General features: G+C 32.1%; 1 protein-coding gene across 5 annotated transcripts in view; it reads left to right on the top strand.

Moving 5' to 3' along the window:
- The window catches only part of LOC107624877 (uncharacterized), a 28,307-nt gene extending 13,418 nt beyond the window's left edge, over window positions 1–14,889 (top strand). For 2 of the 5 annotated variants that reach the window (XM_088504802.1, XM_088504803.1), the window contains 9 exons: window positions 691–930; window positions 5,835–6,596; window positions 7,013–7,864; window positions 8,058–8,762; window positions 8,868–9,779; window positions 9,945–10,697; window positions 11,668–12,536; window positions 13,840–13,957; window positions 14,535–14,889. In XM_088504802.1, the coding sequence (XP_088360928.1) occupies window positions 691–930; window positions 5,835–6,596; window positions 7,013–7,864; window positions 8,058–8,762; window positions 8,868–9,779; window positions 9,945–10,697; window positions 11,668–12,536; window positions 13,840–13,957; window positions 14,535–14,576 (5,253 nt within the window). In that variant the 3' untranslated portion in view covers window positions 14,577–14,889. The remainder of the gene's footprint in view (window positions 1–690; window positions 931–5,834; window positions 6,597–7,012; window positions 7,865–8,057; window positions 8,763–8,867; window positions 9,780–9,944; window positions 10,698–11,667; window positions 12,537–13,839; window positions 13,958–14,534) is intronic. The other 3 variants (XM_088504806.1, XM_088504805.1, XM_088504804.1) reach the window with 3 other exon arrangements.
- The last annotated feature ends 5,103 nt before the right edge of the window (window positions 14,890–19,992 follow it).

Below are 19,992 nucleotides of genomic sequence, written 5' to 3'. Positions count from 1 at the left end.
ATTTTAATAAATGCAAACTAACTTTAAAAATCTCTTCCTTATATGTTTTCAAAAACACCAATAATTTTAAAAAACTGTAAGTACAAGCACATAAACTTTTTTATTTACTAAAAATAAAATGAGGCAAAAATTTCTTCGAAAAGTTTCACTTTTACCAAACCATGCCTAAGTATCTCAATCCTCTTTATACACACTATTGAAGTGTATGTAATCAATTTTTTTATTTATGTTCTAATTTAAATAATAAAGATTGCAATATTGACCCATTAAATATGCGAAAGAAAATATGAGTTTTGCTTCTATAATTAATGATTGTGGATTTAAATTTGGGTTATGCTCTGTATACTAAAATCAACCACCAAAGTCAGCCACTAGTATAAAATATATGTTGGAATATAAATACATATTGAAAATAAATTAAACTACACATGTATTTATACACAAATACATTGGTAAATAATTTTAGTGGCTGATTTTAATGTACAAATAATATTTCTCTTTAAATTTTACACCAAGTGAGCATATAAAATTTTAGAAAATTTGAACATTAATAAATATGTAATCTAGTAATTGATATTTATATTTGCAAAATTATATTTGCGAAAAAATAAAATAATACGATGAAATATCACACGCTTGAGAGCTGAGAAAATCAATTTGATAAATTTTTTGTTTTATTAAACTTGGCAGGTTGAAGTTTCAGAATTAGAGAGACTGGAGTTGAGGTCTATCGAGATAGACCAAATATGGAATGACCAAAGTTCTGATTTTGGAAATTTAATCCATTTGGATGTGAGTGGTTGTAACGATTTGATATCTTTGTTGCCATTCTCGTTGGCCAAGAATCTCAAGAAGCTTCAAAGCCTTTATGTTAGTGAATGCTACCGGATGGAGAATATCTTCGCTGATGTACCCGTAAAAGTTGCTAAGGTATGTAAGTAAAATTTGTGGGTTTCCATTTTTATTATTCTTTTTTTATTATACATTTGTTGACTTTGATCCGAGATGTATAATCTTTTGGTGGCCCTTACTTCCAAATATTAAATTCACACTAATATTCACTTAAAAAAATACTTAAAATATGTAAAAGCCCATGTAAGAATCGAACCATAGACTATTAGTTTATTGGTTTATTGGTTCAACTAATAAATTACTAGTTAAACTAATAAAATCGATCTCACGTAAATAAAAAATATAAAATAGTAAAAAATTTAAAATATATATTTTCACCGACGTTGTAAGAATAACTAAGTCTCAAATTTTAAAAGCAACTAATATAAAGATAGATATAAAATTAGTTAGTACTACTATAATAATATCTTAATTTGACACAATAAAAATAATAATTCATAATATCAATAAATTTCAATATTAATATCAAAACAGATAACTTTAATTAAAATACTAATATTAAAATAGATAAAGTAGATTAATAAATTTTTAGTAAAATTTATATTTTTATTAATAATGATACATAATTAAAAATATAATTAATTCAAAAAATAGAGTTAGATATTTATAAAATTATTAAATTCAAGTATTTACTATATAATTAGTTTTTATCGTATATAACATTAAGAAGCACAATGGCAGCGTGGCAGGTTGGAGACGTTGCAACCAGTGTTATGGAGCACCATAGAATGCATAGTTATAGAACCGGTTTTTGTCGGTTTACACCGGCACTTCACACCAATTTTCATTTTTAAACGGTTTAAGATACGAACCAAACTAATTGATGGTCAGATTTACCAATTTTTTGGTGGAATCGATCGATCTGATTCGGTTTTACAACTATGCCATAAAGTAATAGATATTAGTAATTAATTGGAGAATTTTATTTTTGATTTAGCTACTTCGCCAGTTAAGATAATTTTATCGAAGTTTTAATTAAGTTTATATATATATATTCAATTAAATTTTTATATTATATTAGATTTTGTAATTAAATATTTACTGTGATAAAGATGTTAAAGTTCATAGAATATTCTTTTAATGAAAACACTACATGTAAAAATATGATTCCTAAATGAGAGCACTTTTTTTAAAAAAAATTCCAAAAGAACCATTAATATTCTTTTTTTGGTTGTTCACGGTATCTCCCATTCTCGTCCCCCATTCTCGTCCTTGGAGCCATTGGCTCAGTCTCGTTCCATCCACAAGATTAAAATATCGCATCTCTGTTAGTTTTGAGGGGTGGAAAAGGAGTTGTAGACAGTCTCATCTTTCCGGAAGCATGAATCCCCACCGGAGGTCCTTGAGAAGAGAGGCAGGGACACCATCAACGTTCATCACAAAAATCACGACATCTTCACAACAAGCTTAAATGGAAGGGACAATTAGTAGTGGAGTCGACGTCAGCAACAGCCAGACAACAACGAAGTCATTGTTGAAGTCGTCAAGTCTAGGCTAATTTTTTTGGTTATGGGGTTGAGAGGGAGAATGATAAAGCTTGAGAAGTGTGCTTCACAAAATCATTGGATAGAAGCAAATCAGACTATCTGATTTGTATGTTTTAAACTTTTTTAAATTCATCGATTCGAAATTGGAGGGATTAATTTCTGTATCTCAAATTTTTTAATATTTTTGAAACAGAAATTAAAAAATTCGATTTTTTTACCCAAAAATCAAAGGATTCGATTTCTATACTTTAGAAATCGGTGGGTCATCTAGACCGTTGATGTTTCAATCGCAACCTCGTGAATGACCCTCCTCCATTTGCTTTCAATTGCGCATTGAGAGTATTGTAGATGTTTTTTTTTTTGGGTCAGATCCCCTAATTCTAGGCATTAAGCATATATTACACACCTACACAACATACTCACAAACACTATATGAATTTATTTAAGGGTTCATTTTTTCTTTCATAGAACTTGAATCCGGGTGCAGCTTTTTGTGAGGCAGCAGATTCTGCCATTAGCTCCAAGCCTCAGCTGTAGAGTATTGTAGATATTAAATGCGGTAATTGTGTTTGGTGTGTGGTAGTTTGTAAACATGTTCATGGGTCGGGCCGAGTATAATTTGACCCATATCCAAACCTAAAATGTCATCGAATTTATTTTGACTCAATCTAAAATAAATTAGAGTTAGATTGGATCGAACCGATATAAAATTAATATATATATATAAATTTATAGATTTTATCTACTAAAGTAATAAAATTTTACTTTTAAAAATTAAATTTAACAAAGAGTATATTATATTTATATCAAAATAAATTACTTAAAAACAAAAACAATACTGTATAATATAAAAAATATTAATTAAAATATAAAAATGTAATATGACTGACTTTATTCTAAAATATAAATTTTTAATATAAAAAAATAACTTCGAAGCTGGTCAAGTAACTCAAAACATAATTTAAATCCGACTTAAAAATAACATTAAGTAAAAACAATAAACCTAAATTCGACAAAAGATGTCTTGAATTCAGGCGAAATCTTGAACACCCCTAATAATTTAAATTCAATTGAAGTTGTGATCTGATGTAGGTTGCGGATTCTGGTGTTATTGTTCGGGTCTTCTATCTGGTGTAGGTCGAGTTGTTTGGCCCATGTTATGACCAAAGAGAAAAAAAAATAGAAAAATCATGGTTAAAATTAAAGGATGGATAAATAAATAAATTCATACTACATAGATATTTTTTTAACGTTTATTATTAATAGAGACTCGATTATAAAATTTGTTATGATATAAAAATTTAATTAAAAAAATATAAAAATTTAACTGAAAATTCGATAAAATTATAGAAATTAGATGAAATAATTAAACCTCTATTTTTCTAAACAATGCTCATGTTTATTTTCTAAAATTAATTGAACTAGTTGAAAAATGCCATTCTTGTATATTAAATGAGTTGAAATTGAGATTACATAAACTCAATTCATTCACTCATTCACTCATAAACTATTCGATTATATATTATTTATTGTAATTATTTATATTAATAATATATTATGACTTTTTCACTTTTAATGTATAATAATAATAATATATAATTTTACGGATTAAATATTATTTTGATTAAATAGTGAAATTCGTTTTTAAATGATAACTTATTTTTAAAATATTTTTTTAATTAAATTTTTCCTTCAAAAATTTTAAGTCTTTTTCGCCATTTTTATTGCTCATGATATCAAAATTTGCTAATATGAAACGTTAAGTGACATCATATTACACGCTTGAAAATTCTAATTGGCTGCTAATATGACAAATTTAACAAATTAGATCAAATTATTTTTAAATTGAAAAATTTTAATGCCTCAAAGTTCCTCTCAATTTAAAATTAATTTGATTTAATTACATAAACTTATCAGGTGAATAGACAATTAAAACGGTCAAATATGTACTGTGATCAATGTAGTATTATTTAACGTGCCACATCAATATAATTTAACATTGTTAGCATAAAAGAAAAATTAATGTGACTAACTTATAATATTTAAAGAATAAATTTGATTAATTTTTTTTAAAGACCAATTTGAAACACAAATAATCTTTTTAAACGAATTTGACCATTTTTACTCCTACTATTTTAGTTCTTAGGTAGCGTTTGGTGGAGAAATAGAGACAGAAAGACTGAAATAAATTTCAATATTCTGTTTGGTGTAAAGTGGGAGACAGAGATTGAAACAAAAATAAAACTCTAATTTAATTTGTACAAAGAGTAAAATTGGAATTAATTAATTGAAATGAGGATATTTTAGGTATAAAATGTTATTAAAATTTCAGTCTATATCTCTAAATATTTTAGTCCCCTATGTTCCTACTTTTTGGAAATACTGAAATACTGAAATTTTAGAGACAGAAACATAAATTTTAGTATTAGTCTTTGAACCAACAAACATGATATTGAGTCTCAGTCTCCCAGTTTACCTCAAAACTAAATTTAAACCCCCTTTTTTTACCGTCAAAATCAACAAACCAAGTATCATCATCCCCAATATACCTTTCAACACGAACTAGGGTTCACGAACATAAGGGGTAATTTTGTCTGAAAAAACTGGCAACAAGATGATTTTAAAGCAGAATTCAACCTTAGAGATGATTTTGATTTTTATCCCAAATTCTAAAGACAGAAATAGTACTTGACTCCAATTTTACATATACGCCTAATTTTTATATATAAGTATGATAGATGAAATAAATTATGGAAAAGTCTAGGCGCCAGCAATTTTATTGAATTTTGGCCAGCATGTAGCCAGCAGAAAAAGATGAGTCATTGGATGAAATCTCACACCAATCTCACACCATTAGATCATCATTGATGACTATTTGATGGCTACTAATCACAAAAGTTGCTGGCCCCTATCATTGCTCATTAATTGATAGTTCCTTTTATATCTAAATTATAATTTATTTATATAGAATTATGAATTATATTCATTATATTTGAATAGAAGTTGAGTTTGAACTTTTACAAATAGGCTTAACAGTTAATAAATTTGTGGTAGAAGATGAGTATGAGCTTTTACAAATAGGTTTAATGGTTAATGAGTCGAGCTTAATTTTTGTGGGTGCTTGAACTTGACCTGGCTCGCATCAGCTCGGCTTCCTTCTAATCCTAATACAACATAAAATGACATTCACATGAGCACGGTAGGAGTGCAGGACTAATAGTTGTGAGATGAAAGCCTTTCTGAAGTTGACGGAAGTTGCATTTCTAAAGTTAAAAGCTCATTTTGAAAAATTATGTTCAATTTTGAGTGACCAAAAACAACATACCTCCTTTTTATAATAATTAATCAAGTTACCCTCTTTTCGCAGTATAGTTCGTGCAATCTAGCAGTGTTCTTTTAATTTGATAATTATCTTGTTACTGTAAATCAATGCAGGATGCTACTTTTCCAAATTTGAAGAATATAAAACTGAGCAGGATGAGCAGTTTGAAAAAGATATGGAATCTTAACGTCCCGGTTGAGAAACTGGACACACTGGTCATTGAAAAATGCAATCAATTGGTGAGTGTTTTCGGTCATGACATGGAGGGAATATTTCAAGGACTAAGCAGCTTGACAGTTACTGATTGCAAGTCAATGGAAACTATATTTGACCTAACCTGCGATCAGAACCGATATGCTCGTCACTACGAAACTTTATTGCGGGATGTTCATTTGGAATCACTAGGAAAACTGGAAAGGATAGTGAGATGCGAGCAAGACCAAGAAGGGACACTTCAACTGAAATCTCTGCAGAACATAACAGTTCATGGTTGTCGCAAGTTGGTAAATATATTTCCATTTTCCATTGCTAAACATCAGCTTAAAAAACTGCAACGTTTAGTTGTATCAGATTGCTCCAAATTAAAGGAAATTGTAGCAGTGCAAAATGGTACCAGCGACAACAGCGGCAGCAGCACATGCGATCCTGATAGCTTGGTGTTTCCTGAGCTAACCTCCATTAAATTTTCTAAGCTACCAAAGTTCAAGAATTTCTGTCCAGAACATTGTAAATTGGAGTGTGAAAAATTAGATGAGCTGTCTATTGAACTTTGTCGCAAGCTTGAACTATTTGGAGAAAGCCAGCTCTTTCATGAAACATTTTCGTCCTCTCAAGCCGCAACATCTGCTCAAAGAAAGCCACTCTTTCCTGAAGAGGTAATATCAAGCAGCCTTTCAAAAAATTTATTTAAATTTACGTAAATATCTCAGTCAATAAGAAATAACTACAAAAAAATCCGTCACCAAATCAGCCACTCCCATATAATACAAGTTGAAATACAAAGTATATTTGAAAATTAGTTAAATTATATATATGGTGGCTGATTTAATGATTGATTTTTTATGTGCCCATAGCATTTTTGAGTAAGAAATTATACTAACTTGTATGTTAGATGTCATGTGTTGATCCAAACCTTATAAAAAAAATTATGACTCTTTTTATGTTAATATACCTCACCACATTATTCATGTTTAACTACTCACCAAACACTTGAAATCAGAACAAATTCAATTTATAGTAAAAGAAAACCATCAAAATTATATAATGATTTCATTATTTATTTCCTATATAGGTAATGAATAAGTTGAGGTCGATGCATATTGAGTTACAGCATACAAGTTCGTCAAGTCGCTATCGACGAGACAAGTTAGAAGTTCTTCGCTTGTCCTGGTTAGAGGACACCGAGATTCTATTTCGTTTCCTTCACAGCAATCCTAATTTGAAGAGCCTATGGCTGGACAATTGTCTCTTTTACAAGTTGGTGGAGTCTCAAGAAAAGTCCTCTTCCGATGGAAATGAAAAAATAGGAGTTGTTCCAAAGCTAAAAACCTTGAGGTTAACCAACTTGTCTTGTCTTATGGAGATTGGCTTTGAACATGACGCAATTCTTCAAAGAATAGAGTCATTGCTTTTAGAGAATTGTCCTAAATTGGATAATATAGTACCTTCAGAGAAGAAAATACGTTTCAATTTCTTGACCAATTTGGAAGTGGTAGAGTGTAAATGCATGAAATATGTAATGACACTTTCAACAGCTAAAAGCTTGGGTCAACTCGTCAAAATGAAGATAACCAATTGTGAATCTCTGAAGGATATTATTGTATCAGATCGTCAAATAGTAGATGAAGTCAATGAACAGAGCAGGACTAATAATAAGATAGTTTTTAAACAAATGAAAGCTCTTGAACTTGTATCTTTGAAGAATCTTAAAAGTTTCTGCAGTTCCAAGATTTATTCTCTTGAGTTTCCATTATTGGAGAAATTCGTGGTGAGTGCTTGCCCCAAAATGGAAAAGTTCTCTGAAAAAGAAATCAAAACCATGCCAACAATTATGCAAAAAGTGTATGTTGTACGTGATGAAGAGAAGAGATTGTGCTGGAATGGTGATTTACGAGCCACAATAGAACATATATACAATAAGAAGGTAAATTGTGTTTCATTCAGCTTCTTTTTTCTTTTTAACTTGAATAAGGTAAAATCGAGTTACTTTCATCACACTTCATTTTCGATTATTGCACTCGATTTAAGAGTTATTTACATACATATATTATGGATAGAAAGTTGATTGTGTTTTGGGATGTGCTTGAATCATAACTTTATTTGCAATATGTTGGCAGAAATATTATGAAGGTATGGACAAAATAAGTGTTTCCGAGCATTCGGTACTTGAAGAAGGCTGGAAGACTGAAAAAGCTCTTGACAAAGGTTGGTTTCACAGTTTGAAGACTTTGACGTTGGAAAGGTGTAAATTTGAATCATTTGCAATTCCATCGTTTGTTCTTCGATGTTTGAAGAGCCTAAAAGAATTGGAAGTGCGAAATTGTAAAAACATCACATGCATTTTTGAAATGAATGACATCAAGGGAACATTCCAGTTGGAGAAGCTCACTTTGGAAGAGCTACCAAATGTGACTCACGTTTGGCCCCAACAGGATAAACAAAATGACAGCCGCTTTCGAAATCTGCAGCAGGTGTCTGTCAAGTCTTGTAGAAAACTGAAAGCCTTGTTTCCTGTAGCCATAGCTACAAATCTTAAGATGCTTGAGCAACTTGAAGTACATTTTTGTGATGAGCTGCGAGAAATTGTTGAGAAAGATAGCGGTGGAGGTGGTGAAACAAAAAAGTTTGTGTTTCTTTATCTAACACGGTTGAGATTGTATAACTTGCCGCAACTCGCTCACTTTTATGATGGAATGTTCACTTTTGAGTGTCCAGAGTTAAACATTTTGTATCCGTTCAACTGCAACAAATTTGACCTATTTCAGACACCACAAGGAAATAGCCCTCCAATTACTAGACCACCCCTTTTCTCAAATATAAAGGTGATTATTCTCTTAATTTCTTATCTATTAAAATCCAAATTAAACACAAACTGAGGCAAGCAGTAAGCATGTCCTTTATTTTTCTTCTTTTTTTGTCTTTAACAGGACATTTCCAAGGTGAAAACTTTGAGCATGAAATCGAAGGACACTTGGGTGCTAAAGTCATGGTTACAGCAGTCCGAGGATCTTGAACTTGAATATTTAAGGGGACTAATGTTAACCTTTGATGATGATGTGAATAATGAGTACTCTACTTTGCAGTGTGAAATACTTGGGAGGCGGACACCCAAGTTACAGAGAATGGGCATTATGAATTCCACAAGCCTCAAGAAGATATTGTTCCCCCATCAAAATCCCAAGTTCCTTGAACACTTAGAGTACTTGTCCCTAAGCTGCCTATTTGAGCTAAGCTCCATTGGCGGGTTAGACTGCTTGGCAAAGCTCCAGGAATTAATTGTTTGGCGTTGTCCACTTTTGAGGGCAATAGAGCAATATCCAACCAATCTGAAAAAATTGAATGTGGTTGGATGTCATGGATTACAGTGTTTGCTCACATCCTCTGCAGCAGGAAGCTTAAAGCACCTTGAGGAGTTGTACGTTTATGATTGTAAATCATTGAAAGACATAGTGCAAAAAGAGCAAGATGATGAAACAGCCACAGAAGAGATCATCTTTGAGCAGCTAAAGCGCATAAGTCTTCAACATTTGAGAAGCCTGGAATGCTTTTATCAAGGCAATGCTGCCTTGAAGTTACCCTCTCTCGCTCAGGTGAAGATATGGATGTGCTCCAAGATGACCATCTTCTCTCAACAATTGAGAGATGAAGATCCTTCAAGAAAAATCCAAGCTTCTCTCTACGAACCAGATGTTTCGGTCTTCACCATCTTCTCTGAACAATTGAGAGATGTAGATCCTTCAAGAAAAATCCAAGCTTCTCTCTACGACCCACATGATTTGGTCTTCGAATTTTCTCAAGAGGTTCTCAACGTTGTACTAGGAAAGCAGTTCTTATATCAGGTGCGGATTTTTATAAATTAATTAACGAATTCAATCATGGAATGACTGAGATGTGGACGATTATTTCCCACTTAAAAGAACCAAACCAAGATGTGTTACTTCAATTACTTTTCTATTGGATCAGCTGATAATAATATTAATAATCATTTTCTTCAATTATTTCAGACAGCTTTATTTCTGAATAATTATCCTGAACTGGAAGGGAAATGGGTTGGCTCATCAGAAATCCCAGTTGAGTGGTCTTTTATCGGTTTAAAATATTTGGAGGTGGATGGTTGTGACTTTTTAACAAATGCAGTTCTCCCATCTCATTTACTTCCTCTTCTAAGTAATTTGGAACAGCTGCAAGTGAGGAAATGTAAACATGTTGAGGCAATATTTGACGTGAAAGATACATCAGCAAAACATGATGATCCTGTTACATTTCGCCTGAGGACAATTGTTTTGAAAGAGCTTCCAAGTATGAGGCATGTTTGGAACAATGATCCCAAAGCAAGTCCCTTCAGCTTTCCATTTCTGGAGGGAGTTGGTGTTCAGGAATGTAAACGAATAAAAAATCTGTTTCCAGCATCAGTTCCCAGAGACTACCTAAGGCATTTAGATGTGAGAAAATGTGGGGAGTTAGAGGAGATTGTTGCAAAAGATGAAGCATTTCCCCAAGATGCAAATAATAAAGAGATTGATATGTTATTCCCCCAATTGACCTTTATGGTGCTATGGGCTTTGCCAGAGCTGAGATGCATTTGTTCTGGAATGCAGAATTTGTTAGATCAGTCTGTTGTCTTAACAAGATTATACGTTTTTAGTTGTCCAAAGCTCAAAGCTTTTGCAGCAGATATTCTTAATTCATATCCAGGGGGTGAAGATTGTTTTGCAACTGATGATGACAAACACAGCTTTGTTTCTTCTGCACAGAAGGTATGAAATTAGTCAAAATGATAGGTATCAAGTATCATACATTTTAATTAAAAATCTTTGGGTTGGATACATAAAATAAAGGTCATTAAAAAAAAATCTCATTTCATTATATATACAAATACAATAGATATATAGCCTCCTCCTTCCCTTTCTCACTTGTACTGTTCCACACTTTTAAAAAGTTTTAAAGTTGGTTTAATTTTATTTAAGACAAATTAAGTTTTTTCTTTTCAAAAGAAATTGTAGTTTGCAACTTTTTCCAAAAACCGAGTTTCGCCAATTCTACTATTGAATTATAATTTCAATCATGCTACATGTACTCTAAAAATTAACTACTAATATAAAATACATGTTGAAATACAAAATAAACATTGAAAATGAGTTAAATAGCACATGTATTTATATACAAATACATTATGCCTGATTTAGTGACTAGTTTTTGTGGCACATAACATTTTTGTTAAAATTTTCCTACTATAAATCGGACTGGTAAAAGTAAATTCGAATAATTACAATTAACTTATGTTATTTTAACATATAATATGTTTGAAAATTATAAACAAATTCTAAATATTATATTACACATATTATTATCACAGAACACATCTTGGCCTCTTGGGTTTCTTCCTTTATGATTAGAAAGTCACGTAACTGAACCCAATTTTTAGACAATTGACAGCAATATAATACAATGTTTTACCAAGGATACTTTTAATTTCAAAGATACTATAAATAAAAATGTTAGTTAAAAACATAAATTTAGTGTCTTGAATTTTTTACTAAAAACCACATTAAATTATTTATTTTGATATGTTTAAACAATAATCTAATAACGGTAGTCCGACATATCATACAGTCTGCTTATTTTTCTTATTGTGAATAAAATATGATCACTGGTTTTATTTCATATCTTAAGAAAGAAAGGAAGATTCTCAATTACCTTGTCTTTATTATTGATTTCACATCCTAGGTTATTACATCCACTTTTGAGGAACTGGTGCTGAGTAAGGAAGATGTTACAATGATTGAGAAGGGACTACTTCATGTGGACCTCCAAAACTTAAATTACTTGGGACTGGATAGCTTCAATGATAATGAATCAGATGAATTTCCAGATGTTTTCTTTTCCAAGGTGTCACTACCGAAATTAACGGAGATTCAGCTGGTAGATTGCGCCTTTAAAGATATATTCCGTCCAAAAGGGCCTGACATTGATTATTCCAAAATCCTCTCGCAGCTTAAATATTTGGAGATTAACAAACTACACAACCTCTATTCGATGGGGTTTGAGCACCTCTGGATGGCCCCCCTTCTTGAAATGCTAGAAACGTTGAAGGTTTCGGAATGCAACTTGTTGAAAAATTTGGCAGCATCATCTGCCGTGTCTTTCTTCTATCTCACTCAACTGAAGGTAGAGAATTGCGCAAGATTGAAATATTTGTTCAAATCTTCAACTGCCAAAAGTTTGGGTGCACTGCGAGAATTGTCCATTACCAAGTGTGAATTATTGGAGGTAGTAGTGGCTCATGAAGAGGGAGATAAACCAGAAGATATGATACTATTAAGTAAGCTTGGTACTTTGTCTCTCAACGAGTTACCAAAACTTGAAAGCTTTTACACGGGGAATTCAACTTTGTATTTCCCAGGGCTATGTAGTAGTTTATTGTGCACGATCACTAAGTGCAATAAGATGAAGACTTTCTCTCATGGCGACGTGCTACCCAAGTTTATGCAAGGGAAAATAGATGAAGACCCTTGGCATGGTGATCTGAATGCCGCAGTCCAGAAACACTTTCAGAAAGCAAGCATTATCACAACTACTTACCCCTGGACTTATATGTGAGTGTTTATATCAAATGATGTGCTGAATTAGTTAATTCTAAGAAAAGATCTTTTTCAAAATATCTTATAGAAAAGTAAAAGTAATTTTATGTTCGGATATCTTATACAAAAAGATCTTTTTATTTATCAATTATGTTTGGGTATAACCATATAAAAATACTTTTTTGTTTATTTATTACGTGAAAAATATCTTTCTTTAAAGAAAAAAATCTTTTAGGGCTTGTTTGGGTGAACTTCTAAAAAAAAATCTTTTTTCGAGTTATCTTTTTTTAAAAGATCTTATGCAAAAATAAAAATAATTTTATGTTTGGATATCTCGTACAAAAAGATCTTTTTATCTATCAATTATGTTTGGGTATAACGATATAAGAGTACTTTGGATATCTCGTACAAAAAGATCGTGAAAAACATATTTTTTTTAAGGAAAAAGATCTTTTAAAAAAAGATGTAAATTACAGTTTCTCAAAAAAAATAATTTTTTTATTTTTCTAGTGCTTTTACTTTTACTACTAGAAATTTGCCAAACACGCTAAAAAAATAAAAAAGATATATTTTAATGAAAAAAGATTTTTTTTATCAAAATAATGACGTCCAAACAAACACTTAAAAAAATGTTTTTTTTTTTTCGAATGTTTTTACTTTTACTACTAAAAATTTACAAAACAGACTAAAAAATAAAAAAAATCTTTTTTTGTTAACTTAACGGCATCCAAACAAGCACTTAATGCGCTCATTTTGGGTGTTTTCCTCTTGATTATATCTTGGGTCATTTTCTTATTTGGTAAATCTTTTTTTGTTAACTTAACAGCACCCAAACAAGCATTTAATGCGCTCATTTTGGGTGTTTTCCTCTTGATTATATCTTGGGTCATTTTCTTATTTGGTATGTAGTGATGAACGGTTTGGAATCACTTTATATGTACTGAATGGAATTTTTACCTAAGACATGGTGCATTCTTCCCAACCCCTCGTACTAGACGAATTGTAGTGGTTTACTATTAGAAGGTAAACAAACCAGAAAAATTGATAAGCTTTTTAACCCCAAAAAAAAAAGAGAAGAAAAGAAAGCAGGGCTTTATTTCTTTAAAAAGAAATGGTTATTTTTCATTTCGTTAATATTCTTATATGTCTAGGCAAGTCTGTTTGGATAAAACAAGAAAAAAAAAAAAGAGAGAAAAAAGAAAAGAGATCAGAGAAGTGTACCCTTTTTATAATGAGAAAAAGAGAAGGCAATACACAGTTTGTATCATTTCACCATTTAACAATAGTCCTTTTGTGAAACGATAATAATTTGTTTCAGGGACTTGTTGCCTACTGAGAGAAGCTTATTGTTGCTTTCATTCATCACGCTGGCCCAGAGTGCTAATAGTACACTCAAGAAGAAACAGCGCAGAACACTTGAATTGCCAGTGAGTACGGTAATTTTCCTGCTATTTTCGCCCTCAATTTTATGAAAATAAGGAAATGAAAAAAGTACATAGATATATAGCATATATAACAAGTTAATTTTGTGAAATAGAAAGGCTCAAGTTTGACATAATATAATAGGTACAATTTTATTTTTGCCTGAATTGCATCTGGCACAATAGTAAGGTTGTTGCCTTGCATTTCAGCCCTTTTCTTAAGAGAGTGCTTGTAAGAAGATTTGAACACTAACTGAAGAGTCAAGGTTATTGTAGTTTTGTAAACTTATTTGAAAACGCTACTTGATGCCACCTCAGCTCTAAAATATGCTTAGGGTTCTTTTATTTGTGTCTATTTGGGGTGCTACTTAGCTTGTGATTTGTCCATGACTCCATGTTATAACATGAGGTGAATAAGAAATAAAGGAAGGAAAGCTTTCAACTTGTGCTTGAGAGTGAAGTATCATGTTTCTAAGGACTGTATATGTTTGTGATAACAGATAGAACTAGAAAATGTTCAACATAATTGTCTTAATGTCCAATCATTTTGAGCCAAACTAACATAATTATTTCCAAAATTTTCTTTGTGGAGGCTCAGTGTCCCCCGGAATACAATGAGAATGTAACTGGATAGCACCATGGTGGCAACTACTAATGGAAGGATTTTCTTTTTCGGCCGGAGTGTAGTGTGCATGAATAAATTACCTGTGTTTCTGCAGGAAGTGTGAAAGGAATAATCTTGTATTACAGTAGCTAGATGTGTGTGATCTTTTTAATTGCAGAAAGGATTGTCATAAATAAATTGTACCTGTAATTTTACAGGAGGTGTTTATGTTTTTTTTTAGAATAAAGATGATATGTATGTTCACATACATGGAGTTTGTATTGTTTTAAAACTGGAGGTGTGTTTTAATTTCAGCAATAAAGTTCACGTGTTATTTCCTCAACTTATATGTATTCTTTATATTTTGTTGTTGATTTTTTGGGTTATTTCTTCAGAATTAAAAATGGTTTTCATGAATAAAACTGGGAAAGAGGAGGGTCATCTATTGTACACACCATGCACATACACACAAGTACCAGCAGACAGCACCTTTTTTTTTTAAAAGTAAAGGAGCTCAACACAGTAAGGTGGAGCAACAAAAGAATCAAGACTAAACAATAATAATAAACAATCCATAGTCATCTCCGGCATTGTCATCAACAACCATTTGGATCAACTCTACTCCAATCCTTACAACTCGTAAGCGACCTAGTAATAATTTCTGCATTTCCTGCTTCTTGACTCCTGAAAATTTTATCGTTTCTTTCCATCCATATATGCCAAACAATAGCAAAAAATCCAATAGCCACCTATTACGTTCCTCCTTCCTTACAGTCACTTCTGTTTAGCTTTCAAAATGTTGCTTAATTGTCCCTGGAACAACCCACAATCTGTCATAATCAAACAACCAAGCACACCACACACGCCAAGTAAACTGACAACGAAAAAACAAATGGTGGAGGTCCTCAACATCCTTTTTGCATAAAACACATGCTATCTAGCTGATCAATAACGCCTAACTTTCGTAATCTTTCCTTAGTATTGACTCTACCTTTTTACACCCTTATTCCTCTCATTTCTAGTTCAAGGACTTATTCAGCTTTTTGTTTTAAATTTAAATGAATTTCAGAGTAAATTGTACAAATAAAATAATCTGACCCTAATATTACTCAATTATCTTAAATATAATCTTTTAAAAAATTTATGTAAATCTATCAAAATTGTGTTACAGAGCAATGTTTTATTAGGATTAAAGACATAAATCGTGCTTGAATGCCATGATTTAACTTGGATGAGACTTCTTTATAATTTCATTAGAAGCAACCACAATTTAGGTGGTGGACATGGGCGTCTAAATCATCTATCTATCTATTCTTATTTTTATTTATATAGTTGATACCAATTCTTTGTATATTGGATTTAAGTTATATTTTTTTTCTAATGATGTCACGTATTAACCGATAAACTTTTAGTAAAATATTAAAAAAGATTAAAACCATAACTCCCATATATAATTAATTCATTTATTACGTGTTATTATTCAATGAAAATATAAAATATTAATTAAATATAATAAATATTTACATTAAAAATATCATAATAATAATAATAATATTACCATAATAAATTTGAAATTACAAAATATTCAAATTTCATTATATTTGATCTATTTATATATCGACTTTTATCACTATTATTTCATTTCACAATTTGTAATTTGTCTATAAAAAATATTTATACTAACAAATGAAGAGGAGCTTATCTATTTAGAAATGATTCTCTTAGATGATTACAAAATAAAAATATTTATGGTATTTTTAAAACAAATTTACAAAAAAAAAATTCTTATTACTTTTACTATTTTTTAAAATTTTGCAATATTTTACATATAATTATATTTTAAGATCCTTGTAATTATACTTATTCCAATATGATATTTAAATCAAAGAATCAATTTTGATCATTTTTTAATACTATTTTAAGTTTGTATCACTTGAGACATTGTCTGATAGAGTGGCTTTATAAAAATATTAACAGGTATTATTATTTTATGTTATTTAAATTATTCTTATTAAAAATAACTTTTATATATATATATATATATACACAAGCCAATAAATATTTTAAAAATTTTTATTCTTACTATTATAAATATCATTAAAAACTTGTATACCTTAGGAGAAGAAAAACAAGATGTCAAAGAAAATGATTTTTTTATTTAAATTAAAAAATATAATATTTACCGATTTAAATAAATGTATAAGTATTTACTGAAATACATTTAGAGTCATATCTCTGATGCAGTGGGTGAAACCAAAAATCAAATGTATCTCGGATGCAATGACTCCATTATGTGTAACAGGACTCGCTGGTCATATCTCGGGTGCACCCGAGATATGAACAAGCGAGCATCTTGGATACACTGCATCCAAGATATGCTCATATTTTGACATGGGGCACTACGTCCGAGATACGTGTAAGGAAGCAAAAAAGGGACACTGCATCCGAGATATAGTCAACATCTGATCTTATAAATATATTGTATGCTTTTTTTATGAAAATACTGTAATGTTATAGATGAAAAATGGTCCCATAACAATCGAAGGTAACTAGTGATATAGAAATTATGGTTCATTACACATTAAAAATATTTAATAACAATCAGTACATCAAAGTGACAACATTGGAACAAAAAGACCTAAACCCTAAACTGCATGCGTCATCATGGATCCGAGTGGGGCACATTGGGACACCCACGTCTGGTGTGGCCCTCTCCGCAGCAGAGCCCCATCTCTTCTCCGCACGCTCAATGGCATCTATCTCATTCCGGATCCGAGTGGATACCGGCCTACCCAATGCCTTCCTTCCTCCTCATTCAGGTACCTCTTACCCTCGGTCGACTTGAACCTGGAATTGAAGTTTGATGTCATGTGCCAGATGCAATAAGCATGATATGCTGACAGGGGATGCCATCCACTGTGAGGTGCATTGAGAGCGGCGCGAATGGCCTGTGATCTATTCGATATGATTAGGATTCCTAGATGTGGAGTAACATGTTGTCTCAAATTTGAGAGGAAAAACGACCATGACTCCGTTGTCTCAGACTCCACTAATGAAAAAGTTATAGGAAGAATATTGTTGTTACCGTCTTAAGCCACAGCAATCAAAAGCACGCCCCCGTACTTGCCGTACAGATGTGTTCCGTCTACCGATACAAACGGCTTGCAATGCTTAAACGCTTCAATACATGGAGGAAATGCCCAAAAAACCTTATCAAACTGACTCCACTCTCTATCAACTATCCCCGTTGTAATAAGGGACAACAAGGCATTCGTGGATTGTGCCTAAGAGGCACTCCTGGGAGGCACTCCGTGTTGTAATCCTCCTCGTCCTCAGCGTTCAAAAGATCGTCCAAGTGCATTGCATCCAAGTTCAACGTCTGATAATGCCTAAGAACATCCGACAATCGAGGAATGGCCAAAGGCGGAGGTAGCAGAAACCTACCAATGCTGCCACTGGGAGTCTCCAGCACAAACTCATCCTCTAACACTGCATCACTCGACGACTCGGACCCGGCAACATAGGTGGAATCGCCCTCACTGTCGGAATCATCGGCACTATCATGAGGCTGAGCATAGTGGATTGGTGTCGCCTCGAGCGGCACGACTTCAGGACCCGGAGGAGACAGCCCATCCCCAGCAACTACATCTCGGACCATAGCATACAACTCCATCACATGTTGGGGCATCAGTCGCGCATGTACGTCGAACATGACCCTCACATGCTGATCCCCATCTATCCAGAATAACCGGTTCGTAAATCCACCGTTCAAAAGCGCATACAGAATCTATATGCAATCCTCCCAACCTCCTTTGTTCCTACTCCTCCCATATTACGCAGTGTGATCGTCTTTAGCGCATCCAGGGTATCAACCCGGTAAGTGCGCAGCATCACAGTATTGTCAGACTCAAATATCACTCCTTCATCACCGTGTCTGACTATCCCATTCGGATAAACCACCACAAAAAATATTGATTGTTCTCCATTAGAGCAAAATAGAAAGAAGACAAAGAAAAGAATGGTTTGTGAATTGTGTGAGGAGAGGTATTAGGATGGTCTCTATAAATAGACTTATTGTACAACATATCTTGGGTGCTGAAATTCTAATTATAATCTTGACTATATCTCGGATGCAGTGCCCCTGTTTTGCTTCCTTACACGTATCTCGGATGCAGTGTCCCATGTCAGAATATGAGCATATCTCGGATGCAGTGTATCTGAGATGCTCTCTTGTTACACATAACGGGGTCACTGCATCCGAGATAGGTTTGATTTTATAATCATATCCTAATATTTTATTTATATTTAAAATAAACTAATTTTATAAATGTTTTAATGTATTTTTTATTTATATAAAATATATTAGATATTTTATATTAATAAATTAATAACACATTTTTTTAAATTCATTTAAAATATAAAGATAAAAAATATAATTAGATACACAAACACAATCGTTTAAGAAATAAAGTAACTAAAAATTTAAATAAAGTCAGAATAATATTAACACTGAGTACATCTGAAAAAATATTTATATAATTAATTCTTAAAGTTAATAATTTTCTAAAAATGAGTAATCTCAATTCTCAACAAAAAATATTTCCAATTTTAATTTCCTAATAATCAAATCAAATAATAAAATAATAAAGAGTTATATTCTATCTAAAATGGTGTTGAAACTATTGATAATGTTGTTGTTCTTTTTAAAACCGTTGGTTGTGATGAAGCCATCCTTCAGAGTCTATGAAATTCATACTTGTCATCATATTAACCGTCTCTAAATCTAATTTTGTAATCCAATTTACTCATTTAGAGGTATTAGAACCTGGTCCAAAATTGCCATATTCTGTAAACATAATGTTATTCATGCAAAAAAATTAATATTTTATACGATCGTCCAATCAGAATCATGTGTTTACATAACAATTTAATACATAACTATAATTCTTAAAATATTATGAACTAAGTCTGTAAACCCCGGTTAAATTAGTAGATAATTAGTTAATAAATTATTTTTTAATAAGGAGGATTAGAAATGCGAATATTATATCAAAATAGGGTAGAGCTCATCGAAACGAGAATTTTGACACTAATTTTGAAGAAAACGGTCCAAAAATGGACCGAAAGGACCGAACCGGTTGAACCGGACCCGAACCGGGCTATCGGTCCAACCGGACCAGCCCATTAAAAAGAGCCACGGGCTCTTTTTCCCTCATTTCCTCAAGGACGCAGCTGAGCTCCAGGGAGAGGAAAGGAACGCCGAACCTTTACGGCAAAGTTCCAAATCCCGTAATTCCTCCGTTCGAGCTCCGATCGCCGCACCGTTTGCGGCCACGCGTTCACCGCGTCGAGCTCTACATTTCTGCCGGAACAATTTCACAGGTAACTTGCTATTTCACTCTCAGCTTCATCTTCCCCCAATTTTTGAATTTTAAGTGGGAATATT

Source organism: Arachis ipaensis, chromosome B2 (assembly GCF_059453495.1).
Source record: "Arachis ipaensis isolate K30076 ecotype BB chromosome B2, ASM5945349v1, whole genome shotgun sequence".
NCBI classification, from domain to species: Eukaryota; Viridiplantae; Streptophyta; class Magnoliopsida; order Fabales; family Fabaceae; genus Arachis; species Arachis ipaensis.
This window is presented reverse-complemented; position numbering and strand designations above follow the sequence as displayed.